The 26,806-nt window shown below is 37.6% G+C and overlaps 1 protein-coding gene across 5 annotated transcripts in view; it reads left to right on the plus strand.

The window, feature by feature from the left end:
* Positions 1-414: 414 nt before the first annotated feature.
* Positions 415-26,806, plus strand: part of ATG10 (autophagy related 10) — a 409,500-nt gene continuing 383,108 nt past the window's right edge. The window contains exon 1 of one of the 5 annotated variants that reach the window (XM_007487365.3): positions 415-999. Coding sequence is in view for 3 of the 5 variants with exons in the window: in XM_056824607.1 (XP_056680585.1) it covers positions 11,932-12,225 (294 nt within the window). In the remaining 2 variants the exon portion in view is untranslated. Of the gene's footprint in view, positions 1,000-8,496; positions 12,226-26,806 lie in introns of those variants that run through there. The other 4 variants (XM_007487366.3, XM_056824607.1, XM_056824608.1 and 1 more) reach the window with 4 other exon arrangements.

Consider the following 26,806-nt stretch of genomic DNA (forward strand, 5'->3'; position numbering starts at 1 on the left):
CTTTCTTCCAATCCTACCAGTCTTTTATTTTCAAGAATTGTAAAGTTGTTGCTTCTGTATGTAATGTGCATAATTTAAATGCACAATAACTCAACCACAGCATTGCCTTTCCAATTCCCCAGCTGGAGCCACGTGGGCTTTGCTTCCCCACCCAAAACCTGATGGCCTCTCCTTCCCTCACTTTTTTTTTTTTAATGTACTGGAGGGTGGGGGTAGGGCCGGGTAGAGAGAAGGGGCGGAGAACTTGGGAACCCAGTTGGCTCTGGAGGCGGATGACGTCACCGGCGGGGGAAGGTCGTCCCGCCCTTCTTCCGCCCTGGAGACCTACGTCAGCCTCCTCCGCATCCGCCCGCCCACGCTGACGGGAGTGGCGGCGTGTGGGAGGGGAAGGAGGAGGAGCCTCCGGAGGTCGCAAGCTGTCGTGAGGAGGCGGGGCGCTTAACAAGTTCCGCCTCCTTCCTCTCCCGCGGTTAGTGCGACCTTCGTTCTCTCATTTAGGGGAAGCATCTGCCCCACGGGCTGGACAGGGACGGTGGCCGAGCCGCCAGTTCCCTGGCACGCCGTACGCCGCCCCGCCTCCGTGCCCACCGTCTGTCTCGGCAACGGTGCGAGGGGCAGAGCGGAGCGGAGTGAGTATCCATCTATCCGTCCCACAATCCACCCTATTCGTTTGTCCCCTTCAGTGCTTGGAGGCCTCCGGAAGGAAGAAGGGGAGGGGAGGCCCGGCCCAAGGGGGCGGTCTTCTGCTTGCTCCTAGTCATCTCTGGGGACTGAATCAGGTCTGGAGGAGGAAATAGAACAGAGAAGCAAAGGATTCTGAGCCTGCAGCGCTACCTCTTCACTCCCGCCCTTGGGGTTCCTACAGCTGCAGCCGCCTGGTGGAGATCCATCCCAGCACTTCCCACGGGACAGGCACTGTCCGAAGTGCTAGGTGTACTGTGAAAAAGGGAGGGCAGCCATTGCCCTTAGAGAGCTTCCCCTTTTGTGGAGCAAGACCAGGTGTGCACTTCATTTCGTGTAGTATAGCAGATTTCATGGAGTAAGCCTGATAGGTTGGAGGGCGAGGCCCCAGAAAGTGAGAGGGATCAAAGTCTCCTTTAGAGCATAGTGGTTGTGCTGAGACTTGCTATTTAAGTAAAACTTTTTAGGGTAGTGAAGTGATTTGTTGTTGTTGTTTAAGGTAGGATGAGGACTTGGAGCTGAAAGTTTTGCTATGTTAGCAGACTTTTGGGGGTTGTTAGTTTGGAGCTGACTTTTTTCTTTTACCTCAAATAACACATTTAAATTGGATCTCACATTACTTGATAAAATGTGCCACTTAAGTTTACTGAAATGTAACCATGTAGAAGTGTAAGTTACATGAAACTATACATGGCAAAATGGGACGAGAATCTGTCATGTATCAAATAACTGAAACATTAAAAGTTTCCTGGCAAAATAGCCTGCCTAAAGTATGATAAGGGAAATATATTAACAGAAAATTTTGTTGGAGAGCAATGATTTGAGAGATGAAAGCCCCAAGTTTATGGATCTTCGCAAAGGAACAAGCTCATGTGTACAGATTATATATACATTATAGACATTAACATAGTAGTATCTTGTGTTTGTATCCCTAAGCACCACATTAAGATGGTGGTAAATATTATGGCATAGAAGAAATGGATTCTTATGGCTTGGAAAGGATCTTCTGAGGTCATCTAGGCTTTTTCATAATTGAAACAAGCCACAGAGATCAGGTGATTTAACAAAATTACAAAATTTGAGAACCATATAGTCCAAAACATATATGACAAGTAGTCTTTTAGCTTTTCTTGAAAAATCTCCCAAGGCAAGGAACTCATCACCTTTTGAGTCATCCCACTCCATTTTTGGACAACTCAGGAAATTTTCTCGGACATAAGCCCAAAGTTCCCTTTTTGCTACTTTATCCATAGCTCTTTGTTCTGTTATCTTAGGCTAAACAAAATTAAGACTAATGCCCCCTCCATACAACAGCTCTTTACACTTAACACATCCTCCTTGAGTTTCTTCCAAGCAAAACATATCTATTTCTTAAAAAAAATTTATTAAAAAAGCTATTCTTGTAAATATTCTTTTTTTCTTTAATATTGAGTTCCATGTTCTCTCCCTCACACCCCCTCCTCTGCCGCTGAGAAGGCAAGCAATATAGCAGTTGCACATGTGAAATCATGCAAAATATTTCCATGTTAGCCATATCTCAAAAAAAGCAAGAAAATTATTCTTAAGTTTGTACTCAGAGTACCTTTTTTTCATCATGGGCCCTTTGGAATTTCCTTGGATCATCATATTAACTAGAGTAACCAGTATTAACTAGATCACAGTTAGTCATCATTACAATGTTGCTGTTCTTTCTAGAAGAATCAGAAAAGTTTGCATCAGTTAATGTATATCTTTACATGTTTTTCTGAAACTACCCCTTGTAATTTTTTATAGCATAATAGTACTTCATCATAATCAGCCATTCACAATTAATAAACATCCCTTCAGTTTCCAATGCTTTGCCACCACCAAAAGAGCTGCTTAAAATTTTTTTGTACATGTCGGTCCTTTTTCTTCCTGCATCAAAGTGTATAGTTTTATAGCCTTTTGGGCATAGTTCTAAATTGTTTTCAAAAATGATTGGTGCACTATACCACCAGCAGCTCATTAATGTATCTATTTTCCTTCATCTCCAACATTTGTAATTTCTGATAGTTATGAGGTGCTAACTCAGAGTAGTTTTAATTTCTCTTTCTATGATCAAGAGTGATTTAGAGGTTCCTTGGTGGACACTTACTAGCTATGTGACCTTTGGCAAGTCACTTAATCCCATCTGCTTACCCCTTACTATTCTATTCATTCTAAGACAGAAGGTGAGGGTTTTTTATTAAAAAAAAAAATATGATTTAGATGATTTTTTAATAATATTATAACTGTTTTTTTTAACTGCCTATTTATATTCTCTGACCATTTGTCAATTGGGGAATAACTTTTTTTTTTGAACATTTTAATTAATTAGTCAATATAGAATATTTTTCCTTGGTTACAAGAATCATATTCTTTCCTCCCCTACCCCCACCCCTTCCCAGAGCCGAGATGCTATTCCACTGGGTTTTACATGTGGCAGTGATCAAAACCTATCTCCATGTTGATGATATTTGCACTAGGATGATCATTGAGTCTACATACCCAATTATATCCCCATGGACTCATGTAATAAAAAAGTTGAATTTCTTCTGTGTTTCTCCTCCCACAGTTTTTCCTTTGAATGTGGATAGTGTTCTTTCTCATAGATCCGTCCGGGTTGTTCAGGATCACTGCATTGCCACTAATGGAGGAGTCCATTACATTTGATTGTACCACAGTGTATCAGTCTCTGTGTACATTGTTCTCCTGGTTATGCTCCTCTCACTCTGCATTACTTCCTGGAGGTTGTTCCAGTTCCCATGGAATTCCTCCAGTTTATTATTCCATTAAGCACAACAGTGTTCCATCACCAACATACACCACAATTTGTTCAGCCATTCCCCAATCAGAGGACATCCTGTCATTTTCCGATTTTTTGCCATCTCAAGGAACTCAGCTATGAATATTCATATACATGTATTTTTCCTTATTATCTCATTGGGGTACAAACATGGCAGTGCTATGGCTGGCTCAAAGGGCAGAGTCTTTTACCGCCCTTTGGGCATAATTCCAAATTGCCCTGCAGAATGGTTGGATAAGTTTGCAACTCTACCAGCAATGCATTAATGTCCCAACTTTGCCACATCCCCTCCAGCATTCATTACTTTCCATTGCTGTCATGTTAGCCAATCTGATAGGTGTGAGGTTGGTACCTTAGAGATGTTTTGATTTACATTTTTCCGATTATAAGAGATTTAGAACATTTTTTCATATGCTTATTCATAGTTTTGATTTTAACTGAAAATTGCCTATTCATGTCCTTTGCCCGTCTATCAATTGGAGAATGGCTTGGTTTATTTTGTACAGTTGATTTAGCTCTTTGTACATTTGAGTAATTAGACCTTTGTCAGAGGTTTTTGTAATGAAGATTGTTTCCCGTTTTGTTGCTTCCCTTCTAATTTTGGTTGCATTGGTTTTATTTATACAAAACCTTTTTAATTTGATGTAATCAAAATTATTGATTTTACATTTTGTCATTTTTTTCTACCTCTTGCTTGGTTTTAAAGTCTTTCCTTTCCCAAAGATCTGACATTTATACTATTCTGTGTTCACCTAATTTACTTATATTTTCCTTCTTTATATTCAAGTCATTCACCCATTCTGAGTTTATCTTGGTGTAGGATGTGAGATATTGATCCAAACCTAGTCTCCCCCATACTGTCTTCCAATTTTCCCAGCAGTTTTTATCAAATAGTGGGTTTTTGTTCCAAAAGCTGGGATCTTTGGGCTTATCATAGCCTGTGTTGCTGAGGTCACTTACTGCAAGTCTGTTCCACTGATCCTCCTTTCTGTCTCTTAGCCAGTACCAAATTGTTTTGATGACCATTGCTTTATAGTATAGTTTAAGATCTGGTAGTGCTAGGCCACCTTCCTTTGCCTTTTTTTTTTTTAATGATTTCTCTGGATATCCTTGATCTTTTGTTCTTCCAAATGAACTTTGTTATGCTTTTTTTCTAATTCAGTAAAAAAAAAGTTTTTTGGTAGTTCGATGGGTATTGGCACTAAATAAGTACATAAGTTTGGGTAGGGTTGTCATTTTTATTATGCTAGCTCATCCTACTCATGAGCAATTAAAGTTTTTCCAATTGTTTAGGTCTAGTTTTAATTGTGTGGAAAATGTTTTGTAATTGTGTTCATATAGTCCTGTGTTTGTCTCAGCAGTTAGATTCCTAAGTATTTTATATTGTCTAGGGCGATTTTAAATGGAATTTCTATTTCTAATTCTTGCTGCTGAGATGTGTTGTAAATATATAGAAATGCTGATGACTTATATGGGTTTATTTTGTATCATGCAAGTTTGCTAAAGTTGTTCATTATTTCTACTAGCTTTTTGGTTGATTCTCTAGGATTCTTTAAGTATATCATTATATCATCTGCAATGAGTGATAGCTTGGTCTCCTCATTACCTATTTTAATACCTTCAATTTCTTTTTCTTCTCTAATTGCAACTGTTAGTGTTTCTAGTACAGTGTTAAATAATAGAGGTGATAATGGGCATCCTTGTTTCACTCCTGATCTTATTGGGAAGGCTTCTAGTTTATTCCCATTACAGATGATGTTTGGTGATGGTTTTCAATAAATACTGCTTATTATTTTAGGAAAGGACCTTCTATTCCTATACTTTCTAGTGTTTTCAATAGGAATGGGTATTGTATTTTGTCAAAGGATTTTCCTGCATCTATTGATTTTTGTTGGTTTGCTTGTTGATATGGTCAATTATGTGGATGGTTTTCCTAATATTGAACCATCCTTGCATTCCTTGTATAAATCCCACCTGATCATAGTGAATAACCCTTGTGATGACTTGCTGGAGGGAGTCTTTTTGCTAGTATTCTATTTAAGATTTTTGCATCTATGTTCATTAAGGAGATTGGTCTATAGTTTTCTTTCTCTGTTTTTGACCTGCCTGGCTTTGAAATCAGTATCGTATTTGTGTCATTAAAGGAATTTGGTAGAAGTTCCTCTTTGCTTATTATGTCAAATAGTTTGTATAGTATTGGGATTAGCTGTTCTCTGAATGTTTGATAGAATTCACTGGTGAATCCATCAGGCCCTGGGGATTTTTTCTTAGGAAGTTCTTTGATGGCCTGTTGGATTTCATTTTCTGATATGAGATTATTTAAGAACATTTCTTCTGTGAATCTAGGCAATTTATATTTTTGTAAATATTCAGTCATATCACCTAGATTGCCGTATTTGTTGCCATATAATTGGGTAAAATAGTTTTTTATGATTGCTTTAAATTCTTCTTCATTAGAGGTGGGGTCTCCCTTTTCATCTGTGATACTGTTAATTTGGTTTTCTTTTTTCCTTTTATTTTTATTAGATTGACCAGTACTTTGTCTATTTTGTTTGTTTTTCCAAAATACCAGGTTCTAGTCTTATTTGTTAATTCAATACTTCTTTCATTTTCGATTTTATTAATTTCTCCCTTAATTTTTAGGATCTCTAATTTAGTTTTCATCTGGGGATTTTTAATTTGTTTGCTTTCAAGTTTTTTGATTTGCATGTCTAATTCATTGACCTCTACCCTTCCTATTTGTTAATATATGAATTCAAGGATATAAATTTTCCCCTAAGAACTGCTTTGGCTGCATTCCATAGATATTGAAAGAATATATTATCATTGTCATTTTCTTCAATGAAATTATTAATTGTTTCTCTGATTTGTTCTTTAACTGATTTTGTAGAATTGTATTGTTTAATTTCCAATTAGTTTTTGCTTCTCCATGTACCCTTATTGATTATTATTTTTTATTGCATTATGATCTGAAATGGTTTCATTTATTATTTCTGCTTTTGTTTGCCATGTTTTTATGACCTAGTACATGGTCAATCTTTGTGAATATACCATGTGCTGATGAAAAGAAGGTGTATTCCTTTTTGTCACTATTTATTTTTCTCCATGTATCTATTAACTCTAATTTTTCTAAGATTTCATTCACATCTCTTACCTCTTTTCTTATTTATTTTTTGATTTGATTTATCTAAATTTGACAGTGGTAAGTTCAGGTCTCCCACTAATATAGTTTTACTCTCTATTTCCCCCTTCAACTCTACTAGTTTCTGCTTTAGAAATTTGGATACATTTGGTGCATACATGTTGAAGACTGATATTTCCTCATTGCCTATACTACCTTTTATCAGGATGTAGTACCTTCCCTATCCCTTTTAATCAAATCTATTTTTACTTTGGCTTTGTCAGATATCATGATTGCTACTCCTGCCCTCTTTCTCTCAGTTGTGACCCTATAGTTTTTGCTCTAATCTTTAATTCTGAACTTGTGAGTATCTACCCACCTCATGTGTGTTTCTTGTAGACAACATATGATAGGATTTTGGTTTCTAATCCACTCTGTTATTTGTTTTTGTTTTATTGGTGAGTTCATCCCATTCACGTTCAAAGTTATGATTGCCACGTGTATATTCCCCAGCATTTTGATATCCTCTCCTAGTTCTGTTCTTTCTTCTTTTGCTATATCCTTTTAAACCAGTGATTTGCTTTTAATAAATCCCCCTAATCCCCACCCTTAATATGCTTTCCTTTCTGCCCCCTCCCTTTTTGTTCCCTTCTTCTTATTTTTTTTTTAGGGTCTGTCAAGTTTCTTCTCCCCTCTCTTTCCCTCACTTTTTGTACTACCTGCCCCGTGCCCCTATTGTTTTCTCTTGTCACTTTCCCTGTAGGGTAAGATAGAATTCAATAACCCAATGGATCTAGGTGCTCTTCCTTCTCAGAATTGATTTCACTGAGAGTAAGGTTTACGTATTACCTATTAGCACTCTTTTCCTCTCCTTCTTATAAGAGTATTCTTCCCCCTTCCCTTTCCATGTGTCTCTTTGTGTGATAAAGATTATCTTATTTATCTTATTTCTTCAGGTATCCCTTGGTGTCATTTTTGATTCCCCCTTGCGTTTTTCTTTTTTTGCATATCATCTTATACCATTTATTACCCCAGCCTCGTCCTGTGAATGATTCTTCTAATTAATATAATAGTGAATATAAGTTTTGAGAGTTACAAATAACATTTCCCCCATATATTAATATAAAAAATTTGATCTTATTGAAGCCCTTAAAGATGAAAATTTGAATAAAAAAACAGTTTCCCCCTTTTCCCTCTCTTTCTTATTTACCTTTTCATGTTTCTCTTGATCTTTGTGTTTGGATATCAAACTTTCCACTTATTTCTGGTCTTTTCTTTACAATATTTGGAAATCTTCTATTTTGTTGAATGCCCATACTTTCCCCTGGAAGTATATAGTCAGTTTTGATGGGTAGGTGATCCTTGGTTGAAGTCTCAATTCTTTTGCCATTCTGAATATCATATTCCAAGCCTTGTGGTCCTTTAGTGTAGAAGCTGCCAGATCTTGTGCAATCCTGATTGCTGCTCCTTGATATCTGAATTGTCATTTTTTGGGGTTTCTTTTAAAATTTTCTCCTTAGCTTGGAAGCTATTGAATTTGGCAATTACATTCCTGGGAGTTGGTTTTTGAGGATTTAGTATAGAGGGTATTCTATGAACTCTTTCAATGTCTATTTTGCCCCCTTTTCCAAGAACATCAGGGCAGTTTTCTTGGATAATTTCTTATAGTATGATGTCAAGATTTCTGTTTATTTCTGGGTTTTCAGGTAGACCAATGATTCTCAAATTATCTCTTTGTGATTAGTTTCCTGATTTGTCATCTTGTCAGTGAGATATTTTATGTTTTCTTCTATTTTGTCAGTCTTTTGATTTTGCTTTATTAATTCTTGCTGCTTTGCAAGATCATTGGCTTCCAAATGCCCAATTCTGGTCTTTAAGGCCTGGTTTTCTTCTATAATTTTTTGATTTTCCTTTTTGGTTTGGTCTATCCTACTTTTTCTGGCTTCCAGCTGTTTCTCCAATTGGGAGTTCTTGTCCTTTAAACTCTTATTTTCTTTTTGAACTCTTTCCCACTTTTCTTCCCAGAAGGCTTCCATCTTTTTGATAAACTCCAATTTAAGTTCTTCAAGAACTTGTGGCCAATTTCCATTTTTTTTTTTGGGGAAGCTTTTGGTGCATTTATTTGTATTTCCTCTGTAGCCTGGGTTTTTCCTCCATAAAAATTATCCAGGGTCAACCTCTTATTCTTGTTTTTCTTGGTGTTGGGAAGTTGTTCCTGGCCACTGTTTGCCATCACTATGGTGGTTTTTCCTTCCCTTTCCAGTTAGAAATCTGAGTGAGGATAGCTGGCTTTCAGTGTATGGAACTAAGGAACAAGGATTTTACCTGAGACCAGCTCTCATGTCTCTGCATCTTCTTCTGTTTGCTGCCCTTCTCTGTGCTATCTCCCTGTGGGTGCCCACGGTCTATGCTCTTCAGCCTGCTGAGATATCAAGTCTAGCTGTTCTCAGGGGTAAGTCTTTGGTGTTCTTAGTCAGCTGCCAAGGACCTAGAGGTGCCTTTCACTCAGTCTAGAGTTGTCCCTTGCTCACTCACTGATTCTAGCATGTGCTGGCTCTGACTCTGGCTCCGTAGGTGGGGTGGAGGAGGGTAGATCAGCTTGCGTTTTGGTGGAAGCTTTTTTACCCCCTTATTGTGTGGAAATGCCCAAATCCTACATACCTTCAATGATGGGCCCTACTGTAGACTCCCTTCATTCATGTGAATTTGTTTTTTTTTTTTTGTCTTTTGAGGTAGTCTATATCGGTAGGTGCTCAGGAAAGGAAGAGTCCTGGGTCTAGACTCCCACCATGTTTACCCAGAAATCCCTGTTGTCTAGTTTTTAAAGACTGAATTTCATCCTTGGCATTTTGGTCATCCCCCTTATGGTCTGATTTTCTTTGGAGCTCATCTTTCATTTTCTTTGCCTCATCTTTCATCTCCTTTGCCTCATTTTCAACTTGATTAATTTTGGCTTTCAAGACACTATTTTCTGTTTCCAGGTGATTTATTTTGCTTTTTAACTTATTTTACCAGTTGTCTTCATTCTCTTTTAATTGTTTTTTGGATTGTATTTTGAGTTCTTCCAAAGCCTGTGTCAAATTTGCTGGAATTTCTGTGTTTTTTCTTGGTGTTCCTTGATCCTCCTCTGTTTTGTTTGGTCTTTGTTCACTGCCTGGATAGAAGCTGTTGATTGTAATTTCTTTTTTCTTTTTCTTTTGTTTATTCATATTTCTGTAAACCTTAAAATTTCTTAGACTTATAAATGTTGGAAATTTCACCATTGGGAAATTTCATACTTTAAAAATTTCCTACTGATAGTCTATTGGAATATGAACCCCCCCTTGGCATGGGAGGGTCCTTCTCCTCCCTACTTAAGATTACTTTAGGACAGAAACCTTTTGCTGAACAATGGAAAGGGCTTTGACCTATGCTTAAGCATAGAACAGGAAGTTCTTTGAGTCATGATTGATTTTAGAATTGATACAATAGAGATATTTGGAATGACAGAACCAGGTCTTGGAACTTCCAATCTCCACCCTACTCAGGGTAACAGGATTTAGGAAGGGCTGCAGCAAAGGATCAAGATTTAATTATTTGAGAATATGACCTTCAACAGACATGTGCAAAGCCACAGACCTCTGGGCGGTCCTGGGTTAAGCTAGAGCCACCAGTGGCACAGGGAAGACATGAACAGTGATTGGTAGATGTGAGAACTGAGGGGAGGGAACTTGGATGGTTTCCTTAAAGATCGCGGGGACTGAGGACTGAGGAGGTTGGAGAGGTTTTGCTCTGAGAGGTTGTGCTCTGAGAAGCTTGCTCTGAAGGAAGCTGGAGGTGGAGGCCCCTGAGGCTGTTTCTCCATTTTGGTCACGTGAGTGATAGGGACTGATCTCTTTTCTTTGCCTCAGCTATCTAAGGGCTTGGGCCTTTTGGCCCAGCCTAAACAGAGGGGCTATTTAAGCCCTATTCCCTTCTCTCTCTCTCTCTCTCTCTCTCTCTCTCTCTCTCTCTCTCTCTCTCTCTCTCTCTCTCTCTAATACCTTTCTTCCTCCTGTTTGTAGTTAAACTCCATAAAAGGTTGACTGCTGACTTGAGTTTTCATTAAGGAATTACATAGCTGAATTCTTTGGTGACCTTAAATTAATATATATCAGTCTTTTAAAGTGATTTCCTTGTCACATTTCCTCCTTCTTTCCCCCCTGTTGTTGCTGTAGTCTTGCTCCTCTCATTTTGTGCTGGATCTGTGAGTTTTGGCTGTTTTGTTGTGAAGGGGCTTCTTTTCTGTTCTGCTGATTGATCAGGTAGTCTGATCTTCTCCAGCTGACAGTAAAAGCTGAAAAGTAGCTGGGCTTCCTGCCCTGTGGTCAAGGTTGTTGCCTGTAGTTTGTGGCAGCCTTTACCCCTTGGAGCTTAGTCAGTGAGACTCTCAGATCAGTCTGTGGGGGAGGGGTTTTGGAGTTTAAGCTTCTCTGCCCTCTGAAGGCTTCTTATCTGCCCTTATTGTTGAGATTGAGCCAGGGCAGAGTTGATCTGCAAAGCTGGTTGTGCCCTGAGCCCAGAACCTCCAGAATGGGGGTGGGGGGAGGGAAGATGGAGAGTTTGGGCTGCTACTCAACTGCCTACTGTGCTTCTCCTCCAGCCTCTCTACACCACCTGTGTTCTAAGCTCTGAGCCTGGCACAGCTTTGCCATCAAGGTTCTCCCTCCAGCCTTGTGACCTTTCCCATGAAGAGATTCTAGCCACAGCTGGAGACTCAGTGCTGTAGGTAGGGAAGGGCCCTGGGACCTTCCTCTTTCCCCTTAAGCCCATGAGTTCTAGAATTCAAGCTTTTTTGGGGGCATACCTTTTAAGTTGTGTCCAGTTCCCTAGCTCTGTCCTGTTGTTAGATTTGGTTTTCAGTCCCCTGAAAGCATTGTGTTTTTGATTGGTGAGGAAAGGTTTACTGCCTCTAAGTTGCCATCTTGACTCCACCTCCCCAATACCTCTTATTTTTATATATTATATATTTCATATATTTCCTTACACATTTGAGAAATGAGGCCTTTATCAGAGACATTTGCTATAAAATGTTTTGATATTATTTTGCTGCCTATGGTACCTTTTTTAAGAAATGTAGTTTCCCTGATTTTCTCTTTTAATTATGTCTATTTTATATTTTCTGAGATCATAGCTGCTTCTAATACCATATGACAGGTTTGCTCCATCCTTTTATTTTAACTCTCTGTGTGTTTCTGTTTCAAAGCATTTCTTTTCTATCCAATATTTTGCATTCTTGTTCTAATCCATTCTGTTATCTGCTTCCATTTTATGAATTAGTTCATCTCATTTCCTATTCACAATTATGAGTTCTAACTGTATATTTCCCTCCATCCTATTTTCTGAACTGGTGGTCAGTCACAAGGGAGCAGAAGCCCTGGTTATGGTTCCAAAACAAAGAGGAGTGAATGTAACTGCAGGGGAAGTTGGACATTTCCTTAGTAAAGACCAGAGAGAGCAGACCAGGAAAACAGTGACTATATCTCTGCTACGATCACACCAAACTGGAAGCACCAAAAGCAAGCAGACTCCCAGAACTAGCTCTGAAAAGAGTAGTTTGAAAAAGCTTGAAGCTTGGAATGGTGCCTTCTTACCACAGGTGAGCAGATCCCAACTTTAACATGAAGTTCAAAGTCAAGAAATAGGCTGAAAACAAAATGAGCAAACAATGGAAAATTTATTTGACCATAAAAAGCCACTATGGGGGCAGGGAAAACCAAGAAATAAATCCAAAAGAAGATAATAGCATGAAAATAGCTAGGTAAAAGCCTTAAGGAAAAATGCCAATTAGACCCAAGCTGAAGAAGAATTTGTAAAAGAGTTAAAGAGATAGAGTAATAGATGAAAATTTGGGAAAAGATATGTGTGATGCAAGAAAATTATGAGAACAAGTTGGCAAAAAGAGGCACAAAATACAGAAAATTCCTTTAAAAATTGAATTTGCCTAATGGTAAAAGCGGCAAAAAACATTCACTGAAGAAAAGAACCCTTTTAAAGGCAAAATAGACCAAATGGGAGGGAGAGACTGGAATTAAAATTTTAAAATATTGTTATAAAAAAAGAAAAGAAAAAATTGAGCTATTTCCCCTTTCTCCAATTTTGTTATAGTTCCTATTTTCCATGATCTTTTAAATTCCACTGATGATGTCTTAGCAGCCTTTTTTTTTTCAATTCCTCTCTGGGCCAGGTGATTTGAATTCATTAAGGTAGTTAACTCTCTTACTTTCTCTTTACTTCAGTGTTAGTTCTGTTAGTCTCTTTTGTTGTGATATTTCCAGGATAAAGGTTATACTCCTTTTCAGAGAAAACAGAAATAAGATAAGAATCGAGCCATTCTCTTTTTTCTCTGTTGTTAATTATCATCATCCTATCCACCCCATGTAAAGGTCCTGTTCTTTTGGTCTTCCTTTTTATCCCATTATAACTAATATCCCCCCTCCCCTCCAAGTTGTGCTTAACTTCCTTCATTTCAACTCATTTTGAGCTTTATTGTTCTTGATACTGTTTTTACTGTGCCATACTCATTCATTCTCAGGTTAACTACTTGACCTTGCTTACATATTCTTTATACTTCTTTTTTTAAAAAAAAAATCTAAGTTGATTGGTAAGTTCCTTGTCAATTAACATCAGTCTTTACAGAAACATTTAACTTCTTTTATTCTTATTGGAAATGTTTCCTTTTGGGTTGCCAGAATTTTGTTCTTGAGACTTTTCCTCCCATCCTGCTCTGAGTTTCCTGAAAGTATGTAACTCCATGGTCTCTAACCTTCAAAGGATGTAAGAACCTAAATTCTGGTATTCATTCTATTCTGAATTTGGTTCTTACTAATGGGGACATTCTTCACCTATGTCATTTCTAGTAACCCTGGAAGGTCTTATACTCTTTTTCTCACTTTATTACAATTTCTCTTGATGATCACATCAGTTAGTTCCTATGATACAGTGATCATCTTTGTGTACATAATTCTTAGATTTTTATATTTAGCCTTAGCCTTTCTCTTGAACTATAATCTACCAACTACCTTTTGGATATCTCAAAATGAATGTCCCAGAGGGTCACAAACTCAACCTGTCCAAGACAGAACTCATCTTTCCTCTATTCCCCTTTAACTGTTTTTTTTTTCTGAACTTTCTTATTACTCTTGAGGGCTTCATTAACCTCTCGGGCACCCAGACTTGAATTCTCAATGTTATCCTTGACCTCTCAATCTCTGTTCACCCCACACACATCCCATTTGTTGTCAAATTCTGTGGTTCTTTTTTACCATCTCTTCTACATATTACTTTCTCTTTACTCACACAGCAGTAATCTAGTTCAGGTCTTCATGATCTCTTGAAGGGTCTATTTTGATTTTTAACAGTCTCTCTGCACCAAATATCTCCTCACTCCCATCCATCCTTGACTCGGCTGCTAAAGTGATTTTTCTTAAGCACAGGTCTGACCATGCTACTCCCTTCCCTGTTATCTGTAGAATCAAACATTAATTCCTTCTTGATACTTAAAGCTTCTAATAACCTGGACTCTTCCTACCTTTCCTGTTGTTTAATTTTTTGTTTCTTTTAATTTTTTTAGGTATAAAATCAAATTTCTCTTTTTGTTTTTTGTTATTTGTTTTTACAGTTGCCAACTAACTCCCTGTCACTTCTAGGGCAGACAAGGCATCCTGAGGGATAGGGAAGAGGCAACAAGTACCAAGCAAGTCATATCATCTCCCTATGTCAACAACTACCTTCCCTCAAACCCTAATGGAGATAGCCTGTAACTATGAATCCAAGAGTTATTTGTGATTGTGATTATTGTGAAAAACAAGTTAATTTGTTTTTACAATAATATTGTTATATAAATTGTTATGATTCTGCTCACTTCATTCTGTATCATTTCATAAGTCTTTCTAGGTTTCTCTAAAACCTAGAAAAAACTTTCATCATTTCTTTTTTTTAAAAAACCCTTACCTCCTGTCTTATGATCATTACTCTGTATTGGTTTCAAGGCAGAAGAGCCATTAGAGTTAGATAATGGGAGTAAATTAAGTGATTTGCCCAGGGTAAAAAAACTAGTAAGTGTCTGAGGACAGATTTGAATCCAGGACTTCCTGTCTCTAGGCCTGGCTCTCAAACCATTGAGTCATCTAGTTCTTCCCACTTCCATAATTTCTTAATGCATATAAATACATTGTATTTCCATTACAATCTTACACATTAATTTGTTCAGAACCAAAAGGCATCCATTTAGTTTTTACTTCAGTGATTGTTCCTCTCAATTATTACAGGAGGCCCCTAGACTAGGCAGTGCCAATGAACTTGGCTCACTCCTATTCTTAAGGCTTTTGGGTTCAGAGTCACAGGCTATCGCCACTGGGGTTTGAGGGAAGGTAGTAGTTGGCATAGGGTGATGGTTTAACTTGCTTGGCACTTGTTGCCTCCTCTCTATCTTTCAGGGTGCCTTGTCTGCCCTGTAGGTGGCAATTAGTTGGCAATTGGTGGGGATAGTTCAGTTTCTCCACAGTAGATGCCACATGGCCTGCAAATAGAACAACAAAAAATAATATCCTGCTTCTTTTAATTTCCCCTTTTCTTTTTAAAGTAATGCCATTGAGACTTTGCATTCTTCTTCCATTTTTGACTCTCCATATTTAATCATTTTTTAAATCCTGTTGATTCTTCTCACATTTAATCTCTCTTCTCACTGTCATCACCATAATTCAGGCCCTTATTACCTCTTTCATGACCCATTGCCTCTTGGCCAATAAGACTTCTGGTCTCTTTTCAGTTGCCTGTGGAGTGGTTTCTAGGTTCCTAAGTTCAGCATTTAAGGTTGTCCAAAATTTGGTTCCAACCCACATTTATAGCTTTATTCCATACTATTCTCAAATAACTCTCTGCTCCTATAAAATGGGAACTATTAATATTCTCTGATATCCTTTCCCCCTCTTGTTTCTGCATTTTCCTTACATTGTCCACTGCCAGGAAGAGGATTCTCCCTATATTTCTATCTGTTGAAATCTTCTTCCTTCAGGGCTTGGCTCAGGTACCATTTTCTCCATGAGGCAGAATTTTATTAGAGACTTAAAATGCACTATGATATGCATTTTACATATGATATCTATTTTAGCTAAATTCTTCAGCTTTAGAAAAGTACTCCAGAAAACTCTTGTAAAGCAAAGAGAAGCTGAGTAGTAAGTTTGATGTTTGTGGAAAGAGCATTAGATTCTTCAGAGTTGAGGGTTCCCATTCTGCCTCACCTGTTTTTTGCCCATATGACTTTGGTAAGGTTACTTGACTTTATTTCTGAGTTTCAATTGCATTATTTTAAAAATGTATATAATAGCTGTTATGCCTGCCTTAATGGTATCAAATAAGAGATTGAATGTGGAAATGCTTTGAAAATTAAAATGCTATGTAAATATTATTCAATGGCTACAGAAAGCACCCCAACACTAGCCACTGGGGAAGGATAGAGATAAAAACTGTAAGAGTATAAACTGGCTTGAACCAACTGATCATTGATTTTAGAAAAACAATGCTTTCAAAATTGCATTATCTTGCCTGTGATGTTATTAGAAAAGTAATACTACATTGGGACCAAAGATAGGTGATGTCATAATATTGATCAAATGATAAAAGAATAATTTATGGAGAAGATAGGCTAAAATAAAGAAAGGAAAATAAATGGGTGAAAAAGTAAAAATAAGTGAGACCTAAAAAATACTCTTTTTTTTTTGGTAGAATTTCCAATATAGATAAGGCAGTAATGTTAGAATGGAAAGAACATTGGCTCCAGAGTTAAGGCCTGGGTTCAGATCTCAGCTCTGTTTACTATTTATGTAACCTTGGGCAAGTTACTTAGCTTTCCTGGTCCTCAAGCTTCCACCTCTGTAAATTAGGGGTGTTGGACTAGATCTCAAGTTCTAGGATCCTATGTTGTAAGAAAGGTTAAAGCATTTCAAATCAGTATGATTGAATGATTGTTTTTTTTTTTTGGTCTAAACTCTGTCTTTGAAGTGGCTCTAACAAATATTTATAAATAATTAAAACCTTTCATGAGACATTTTTTGAAGGCTAAATATTGGCCTAATTCTCAGTTCATTTGCATTGATTGCTACACAACTCTCCTGGGTGTTCTTTTGTGTTTTAGAAAAATAAACCAAAAAGCCATACGGAAAACATATCTTTTAGGTCAGAACTGTATTGCTTTTGGCTAAAGGCCATTGTAGAAAATTCATTCTGTAACTTTTTAACAGCTATTCTAAGTCCATATGTTTGTTAGGGAAAAAATGTGAAGTAGGCTGTGTTTTCCATCTGCCCCCCCCCCCCTTTTTTTTTAACTGCTCCATTTCAGTACCTTAGGTGCTCATAAAATGTTATGGTTGCCTGGGCCCCCCACCACAGTGTTACCACCCATGTACCCAGTTGCCCTGTGTTCTAAACTCTTTCTTATTTCCACCTTCACCTGTCAGCATTAAGTAATCCAGTATCCCATCCCTGAGTTCCTTGCAAGACTTGCAATCTTGTGGAACTAATTTAAACTAAATTGCTAATAGCTTAATAGTAAGTAGTATTTTGAGTGGAAAGAACTGTATTTGGGATCAGAAAGAGTGTTAATCTTGGCTTTAACACTAGGCATGTGACTTTGAGTTATTTCATCTCTCCTTTCCCATCTCTAACCTGAGGATACCTAATAGTGATGTGAGGGAAAAGTTTTATAAAACAGAAAGCACTATATAGACGTGAGCTATTATTTTTTTCCAGGCATCATTTACCCAGGGGTCTCTAGCTAATAAATGGTAGAGACAAGGTGATAGCTTTATTCAAGTATTTGAAGGCCTTTTCCTCCAAAGAGGGATTTGACTTTTTCTGCTTGTTCCCCAAGGGCAAGAGCCAGGAATGGGTAGAAGTTAAAAAGGTCAGATTTAGGCTTGATATAAGGAAAAAGTTTTCTAAGAATCAGAGTTGTCTGAAAACTGAATCAGCTGCCTCAGAGAATAATGGGTCCCTCCCCACTCCACTCCCTGCAATGTCTTCAAGCAAAGGCAAGATGACAGCTTGTTAGGGATGTATAGAGTATTTGACCTTAGCTTTTATGGGGACTGGACAGCAGCTCCCAAGGAATGGCACTATGGCAACAATGGTCTGGGATTGTGATGGCTTTGGGGTGATGTGCTTCTTGCTGGCAAGGGCTGATGGAGAACAGTGAGGTGAAGAAAATGGCAGGAATTCATCTGCTTGGGCCTCTCCTTGTAAAGATGATGATGATTGGTAGTTCTGTGAAGAATGGTTAGAAAGGAGAGTTTAGGTAGTAGGAAATTGAGGGCTCACATTAGGCTGGTGATAGTGGGAACAGAGGGGAGAGAACATATGGGAGAGCTGTTGTAGACCTGGAACTCACCTTATAAGTTTACTGGTTTAATGTTAATGACAGTCCCACCTTGGGACTTATAAATATGATAGACCTTTTCCTTGGTTCTTCTGCTGGCTCTACTCACATCCCTGTAGGTTGCTATGTCCTATTTCCAGCCAACAGCTGCATCTGAAGAGGGAGCGTGGCTTTTCAGATTCTAGGTTTTGTAATTAAAAACAAAATACATTCATTCTATAGTAAATATCACTTAACAGAGTCAAGATTTGGCACCACAATCTTTTCTGATAGCTGCCACTTCTTATGGGAAAGGCTGGTACAGGTGGTTAGAAATAATCTTAGTTACTTTTTAACAAATGCATAATATACTCTTGCTGCTTAGGCTCACTGTAGCTGCCAGTAAGTGGTTTAAGTTTTTCTCCCTCTGTCTCTCCCAGTTAGAAAAGGGCATGGTTGAAAACCTCATAGTCCTGTCTCCACCTACTGGGCCATTCTGGGCAAGACTTTCTCCTTTAGTCCCTTGCCTTCATTTCTTTTTCCATTCCTCTTTCTAAAAACTAGAGGCAGCCCAGGAGTATAGCACAAAGAGCACCCTGAACTTAAAGATTAGAAGACTCAAGTTCAAATCTAGCTTTATAGGAGCTGGACCTGGGCAAGTTATAACTTTTCAGCATTAGTTTTTTCCATCTGTAAAATAGGCTAACACTCACCTCCCAGAATTACTGTAGTAATCAAATAAAATGATATAGGAGTGCTTTGCAAAGCTTAAAGTGCTGAACAAAAACTAGCTACTAGAATTAGTAGTAGGAGGGAGAGGGGTTGGGGAGAAGATTGGATAAATAATTAGCCTTGGGGAGGTCTTCTTGACTGCTCAGACAGGGAGGTTACCACCAATAGTAACAATTCAAGCTGAGGGGCAAGGAAAAAAAGCTCCAGGCCCCATTCTGATTCTGACCATGGGAATTTACTATGAAAATACAGGACAAATAGCTTATAAAATGTGCTCCCAGGTGGTTTACTTGACCATCAAACTGGGTAAGAAAATCCTAGCTTATAGAAAATAATCTCAGAACTGTTTCTTCTCCCTTTTCTTCACCATTCTTAGCAAATTCTGGGGACATTAACAGTAATTCAAAACCATGGAGAAAGAATACTTATGTAAAAAAATGAAAATCAATTGAAAAACAAAACAAAACAGGAACAGTAAATGTAAAAGGTCTATGTAACAGGTATAGGAAGCCCTATAGGGAAAAGACACTGTCTATATACTGAGAGGACAGAAGAGAGAAGACAATCTCAGCCTCTTGCATGTGCAGCTTAGTGGAGGCAGTGGTGGTAGGGAGTACATTACTCCTGGGTCATGCTTTGATCCAAATGATGCTAGTGACTGGTCCGCCTACAGAGCACATCTGGTCTTCCTTGAATAGTATCTCCTTTCTAAACTTTGACTGTACTTTTAGTGTCCCATAATTTTGTGGAGCTGCCAGATCTTTTTTCTCTTGACCCAAACTCCATTCAGCCATGCTAAACAATCCCCTTCCCCAAGAAGATAACTTTTAGACCATGTAAGCTTATGAGATGGGCTACACTACATTGTGAAAATCACAATCTTATAATGAACTGGTATATTCAGAAAGTTTGGATACTTGTTTTTTCTTTACCTTTTTTAGCCTCTTTCTCCCAATATAGGTAATACTGATTTTATGTGGCTTTTAAATTCATAAAATTGAAATTCACTGACCAAAAGTAATGAAAAGTCAGCTCTATCTACACTAGAAAAGAAATCACACAAAATGTTATTTTGGAGGATAGTCGGTGGAAATTGTTTTAAATTAAAAAGAAAGAGCAATTGAATGATGCTTATCCAAGGTGCTAAAGAGTTCAACTAGCCTTGCTTTTCCAAAGAGTTGTAATATCAGTAGTTTTAAGTATTTGCTAAGACTACCTTTTCTGCTCTATGGAAATCATTCAGCCTTTAGCTGTATCTGAAAGTTTTTTGGTGAGTTTTTTTTTTTTAAACCCTTACCTTCTGTTTTGGAATCAATACTGTGTATTGGTTCCAAGGCAGAAGAGTGGTAAGGGCTAGGCAGTGGGGGTTAAGTGACTTGCCCAAGGTCACACAGCTGGGAAGTGTCTCTAGGCCTGGCTCTCAATCCACTGAGCTACCCAGTTGCCCCCGGGTGAGAAGTTTAAAATAATTAAAATAGCTACTTAGTAAATATGAACTGAAGTCAATATCTTATTTTTTTTGCTTTGAAATATTTGTTTTGCTATGAAATGAAAGATTCTTAATTGATGAAAAAGTGTGGTTTGAAATTAAGTTTTGTATTTAGAATTTAAGGCAGAAATGCTGCAAGGACTAGTCATTTACCCAAGGTCACACAGCTAGGAAATGCTTGAGGCTAGATTTGACCACAGGTTCTAATAACTCCAGGCCTGGTGCTCTGTCCACTGTGCTACCTAGCTGCGCCTATATATAGAATTAAGACTGGTTTTGGTTCTTAATATTCCCTTAGACCTGTATATCTGTTTAAAAATATGTTTATTGTGTACAATATTATCTTTAAGGATTATCTTTGACATCGTGCTTTATTCATAGGCATGCACAGAGCATGGGTTGAATATGTTGGCAAACGCTGGGGTGAGAATTACTGTAGATATTGTATGTTTGTGTATATCTTCACTGTAATTATCATTATAGAGAGGCAGGATGATGCAGTGGAAAGAAGATGGACTAGACCTGGAGACAAGAAGCCAGACTTAAAATGTTGCCTCTGATAGTTACTGGCTTGCTCCATCACTTACAGCCAGGTCCTTTCCCTATTTGAGCCTCAGTTTCCTAATCTGTGAATTCTTTGAGAGCAGAGACTGATTTGTCTTTGCATCCCTATCACCTAGCATAGTATCTGTTACAGTGTAAATACTTAGTGTTTGTTGATTAAATGAGAATAATATTTATATCACAGGGTTGTTGTGAGGAAAGTGATTTGAGAACATTACAATACTATGTTATAACAATTCACATTTAGATAGTGTTTCAGGGTCTTTATAAAAAACAAAAAACAGTAGATAGAACACCAAGCCTGGAGGGGAGGACCTGGGTTGAATTTTGGCCCCAGACCCTTCCTAGCTATGTGACCTTGGGCAAGTCACTTCACTTTGATTGCTTTAAAACAATTCAAATGGCTAAAGCTTAAAGCTGCACTAAGACTTTTGGGACACTATCAATCAGTGGATCATTGAACATTTATTAAATGCTCATGTACCAGGCACCATGCTAAGAATTGAAGATAAAATGACAAAAAGTAACATAATGACCCCTCAAGTGGTTAAAGTCTAATGGGGGAGCTCAACTTAACATATTTAAATATGTACATTATATATATGAACATATATAAATGAATACAAGGGAGTATAGGGAGTATTTACTTTGTACTAGCTTAGTGGTTCAGGAAGACTTACTATAGAAGTTGACACTTCAACTATGACTTGAAGAAGATCAGGGTTTCCTAGAGGTAGAAGTGAGTAGGGAGGGCATTTTAGGCATGGGGGTTAAGCAGTGGTAAGGCCCAGAGTGTCATGTGTACACATATTACCATCCCAATTTTACAGATGGAAGCTGGACCCCAGAGAGGCTAAATGACTTGCCCACAATCATACATCTGGTACTTGTGGATTCCAACATAAATATGCTGATTCTTGGTTCAGGGCTCTTTGCAGAGTACCATGCCATCTAATGAATGAAAGTTCCAATATCCTAATTTGGATTTCTAAAAGCTTAGAACCTTGAGAAGAACTGTATTAAAACTGTTGAAAAGTTTAACCATGTTGATTGTGTTAGATTTTCATTTTTAGTGAGTTAAAAATACACTCAAGCAAGAAACCATCATTAATTATATAACACATCTGTATGATCTAAATGTAGATGTACAGATCCTTTTTAATACAGTGCTTGATTTTATAGTCAAGTTGTGTAGTATTTCAGTTGTTGGATGTTATATTCTTTAGTAAAGCCAAGACTTTCAATTGCTGGAAAATATGCAACCAAAATCACTTTGTTTTATGTAGTCATCTTTCTAGTACCACTATTATGTTAACTGGATAATCTATTGCTATTGAATGAATTTGTAATTTTTAGCACTTATTTTGACTAGTATAGTAAATTCCCAGTTAATTGAAATGTTTGGGGAATGAAATATTCTGACTAATTTTAATATTAACTAAAGTTTTGTTTGAATCATTAAAATTTTTTTTCTAAATATATTTATATACTTCCCTGCTTTGATAACAACAATATGCTGAATGCAATTTAATCTGTACTTGATGAGTTAGGATCTCATTATTCTAAACATGAGTTTTTCTTAAACAGTACAATGTGGCATAGTGCTAATGATGGTGAATTAAATTCAAAAACATTTATTAAATTTCATTTTTAGTTTAAATTTAAGCATATGCCTGCTGTGCTCAAGTCACTGGACTTGACTATGTGCATACGAAGATGAAAATTGAAGTTTCTGGCCTCAAAGAGTTTATGATCTAATTGGGGCACTGCATATGCATAGAAGCATGATACAAAGAACCTTCTTGATAGGTAAATTTTAACCATTGTCAGTCAGAGTACTATGAACATTGGATTGGGAGTGAGAAGAGCTGGGTTCAATCTCCAAAATGGTACTTATTGTGTTATTTTCTTGTGCAAATCACTTAACCTCATTTATTTTCTTTATTTTTAAAAACGAAGTCATAGCCTGGATGATTTTTCAGAAAATTTACAACTCTAAATACTATAAGTTTAAATTTTATTGTAAATTTTGTTATTTTGTTAAATTTGTTAAATTAATTGTAGAGTTGGCATAAGGAAGGCTTTAATAGGTGAGGGAGGTGTATTTTACAAATGGTGGATGCAAATGAATCTTGATAAGGAGACAAGAAATATCAGAGAAGGCTTATAATTCAGTTTGGCTTGGTTGAAGGAAGGTATCCAAAGTGGAGTAGTATGAAACAGGACTGGAAAGGAGCCAACTCTTGGAAACCTTTGAATGCCAGATCCAGGAGTTGGTATTTTATCCTGTAGATAATGGGAAGCACTGAAGGTTTTTGATGGGGGAAGTGATGTAGTCATATCTGTGTACTAAGTGAATCATTCTGCCAGGAGCATGGAGATTTTGGAGAGCAGGGAGACAGGAAGCAATGAGATTAATTAGAAGGCTATCAGTCTAGTTTAAAGTATGGTCTCCCCTTTATTAACTCTAATCTAGATAAGTAGAAATAAGAGGGATGGCTACATAAGTACAAATTCTTATATAAGTAGAAACAAGAGAATGAATGGGAAATATATTTTAATGGTAGATTTGGCAAATAATTGCTTGGGGGAATTAAAGAAATAGCAAAGTGAATGAAATTTGGTTTATTCAGTAATGCCCCTGACGTCTTCTACAATACTTTAAAAAGATTTTTTTATTTCATCACTATAGATACTTTCTTCACTATTGCAAATTGCAATCTCTCTACACCTTAGACAATTAATTACCTGTTGTGGTATCTATGAATGCAAACATGGGGTGTATGGGGTGTTCAGTGTAATAGATGATATTTGAGGGTATATATTGATGGTATACTAGATAACTAATGGATTAGGTAGTTATCTTCCTCCTTTCCTTACCCTCCTCCCTCTATATCTCTCTTCCTCCCTCTTCCAGCCTCCCTTCCTCCCCTCTGCTTCTTCTCCCCCTTTCTTCTTTAGCCTCCTTCTAAGTCACTCAGGGTGAGCTGTGAAGTTTCAGAGGAAATACTCTTTTCTCTTCTTTATCTCAAATAAGGGTTTATTGGGGAAAACAGGAAAGATAGAGGATAAGGTAAGAGAGATAGGGTTTTTCCTTTATCTACATTGAATCTTAGGTTGGAGGATATTGAGAGAAATGGCAATTCATTCACTATTATGAAACAGAGCCAGTCAGAGAGAGATATAGGGACTATTGTCCTTCTTTTTCTTCTGCTTTCAAATCAGCTAGGCTACCTCCAACTTGACTATCCCAAGTCCCAGAGATAAACCCAGTTTCTTCCTTCACATCAGCCAGAAAGCCCAAAGACTTAAAATCCAGTCAAGCAGTTGGCTCTTGCCTCCAGCTGTTTCCCAGTCACATTCCAAATGGAATCTTCATTTGACTGACAGATGATCAATCTCCAGCTTATTGTCTTGCAGCATTTTCTTGTGATTTCTCTCTTCTCCACCTTAGACAATTAATTACCTATTGTCGTATCTATGAATGCAAACATGGGGTGTATGGGGTGTTCAGGGAAGTGTGGAAGAGAGAGAGATTGGAAAGTGTGCAACAAGAGTTTGGAGTAGCTGAGATGACCTGTCAGTCAAATGAGAAATATTCTGATTTGGAATGTTACCAGGAGAAGCAGTTGGAAGAAAGGAACAGACCAACTGAAGAGTTATGTCTTTAACCTTGAAGACAGAAAGGAGGTGGTCTTTTGGCTTTGAAGACAGAAGAAAGACAAAAGTCCAGATATCTCTCTGACTTGCTCTGTAGATGATAGTGACTGAACTTCCAGACCTATCAGTCATTTCTCTCAATTGAACTATATTCCACCATCCTCCAATCTAAGATTCATCCTAGTGATAGGAAACCCCCCCAAACCTCTTTCCTTCCATTTCCTTATCCTTCCCTGTCTTCCCCAATAAACCCTTTTATTTAAGAGAAGAGAAAAAGTATTTCATTTGAAACATCATAAACTCATCCCTGAGTTGATTTAGAAGAAGAAAAGAGAAGAAGAAGGAAGGGGGGAGGAGAGAACAAGGGAGGCTGAAGGGAGGGAGGAAAAGGGAGGAATGGAGGAAGAAAGTAGGTAACAGCCTGATCTGTTAGTTATCAATAACCAATCAATATAGTGTGAGATTTAAAATAGTGAAGCCCATAAACTGTAGTGAGTTAAAATGGTGGAAGATATAAATTGTGATAGATATAAGAGAGGGTGATTAAATTTGACTGCAGAAAATATGTTTCACTACAGTGTCTTGGTTTTTAAATCAAATATAAGGTGGTTGCCAGAGAAATATTCCCAATTATTCAAATACCCAAGTCAACTGGGTTTCATAGAGAATTTAATTAATACAAATGTGGAATTAAAGAAAAGAGAGAAAGAGAGAAAAAGGAAATAAGTATGAAGGGCCTTAAGCCAACATGGCCTAGACCTGAGTCTTAAGAGAGAGAGATCAGTCAGTCAGGCTTTTAACACTCACCACAAGGTTTGCCTAAGCAAGGATTCTAGTGACACCAGGCCAGCATCATCTCAGCTGCTTTCACCAGCTCCTTCCTCCATCTGAATGTTTCAGAATCAGTCCTTCCTCAATCTGAATGTTTCAGAATGACCTCCAGCTCTTCTCTGAGCTCTTATTTTTAAGGGTAAAATCTCCTATGTCACCTCCCCTAAGTTCTTCCATCTACCGATCACTGTAGATGTTTTCCAAAAGACAGCCCATTTTGAATTCACAGCTGAGTAGATTAATCTCTTTAGTAAGTCAGAAAAAAATGCTGCTGTCGACTAATTTCATTAAGAGAAAACCTCTGAGTAAGTTTTCACCTTTTAGGTCTAAGTAGTTTACAAGTTGCCCCACCTTTATAGGCCCCTAGCATCCCATTGTATCAATTCCAAAAACAGGCATGGCTCAAAGAACTCCTTTCCTTTATAAGTATGGTTTTCAAGTACTTTCATTGCTTAGCAAGGAGTTTTCTGCCCTAAAGCAGACTTAAGTAGGGGTGGAGTAGGGATACTCCCATAGCAAGGAGTTTTCACATTCAAGTAGAGTTCTCACTATCTGGTAGGGAATTATTTCAAATAGGGAATTGGAGGATTCCTCAATGTGGAGTAAAATTTTTAACATTCATAAGTCTGTGAAATTTTAAGGTTTACAATAGTCCCTTATTATTACTACTTATTACAATTTTGGCACCCAGACTGACTGAACTTTACAATTCCTAAAGGCAAAGATGTTTAATCAAGTGATCTGTGGGGTAGTTGTCCTAGCAGCTATTGTAGGCTATTGGATTTATAATATCTTATATAGCAAAATGACAAATATGATTGTAGATTCTGTACAATACATAAGCAACACCACTATGTTCATACACCAGATACCATTTCAAAAAGAAACTATTCTCTGGCAAATTCTAACTCAGATCTACCTCATTTCCATGGCTGCAATGCAAACTCTGACTTACCTTAGAAACATTTACAGATGTGTGATCCCTAAAACAACAGCAAAGATCATGGTAGTGGATACAAACTTAGAGACTCTTGTTTAAGAACATGTTTGAAGAAACCTGAAGGCAAAAGGGCTAGATCAGATAAAGGATAAGGGAAATGGTCAGGCAGATAATGCACCCAAGGAGAAAGACAGAAAGGCCAAGAAAGCAAAGTCCAGTGCACAGTGCAATGGTAGTGACAAGGACATTAAGGCAAATAGTGAAGCTGAGAAAATTTTTCCATTCAAAGACATTTCCAAGATTTCTAACACAGCTGGTGTGTTGCATTCAAAGGTTCATAGACAATTTTCTACCCAGGAATTAGATACCCTGAAGAAAAGGTTCCCAAAGTTTAGCAATGAGCCCTATAAAACTCATAAGGAGCTGAAACTTGCTTTCTGAATTTTTGAACCCAATTTTCAGGATGTGGAATTTCTTTTGGCAGAACTTTTTAGCCTCATGAGCATCATCAGTTCATTGATAAGACTAGGTCAGAAACTTCACTGAAAAGTTGTCCTACAGAGGAGCAATGGGAAGACTTTGATTTCTCTAATCCCATTAATTAGCATGAC

Source organism: Monodelphis domestica, chromosome 3 (assembly GCF_027887165.1).
Source record: "Monodelphis domestica isolate mMonDom1 chromosome 3, mMonDom1.pri, whole genome shotgun sequence".
NCBI lineage: Eukaryota > Metazoa > Chordata > Mammalia > Didelphimorphia > Didelphidae > Monodelphis > Monodelphis domestica.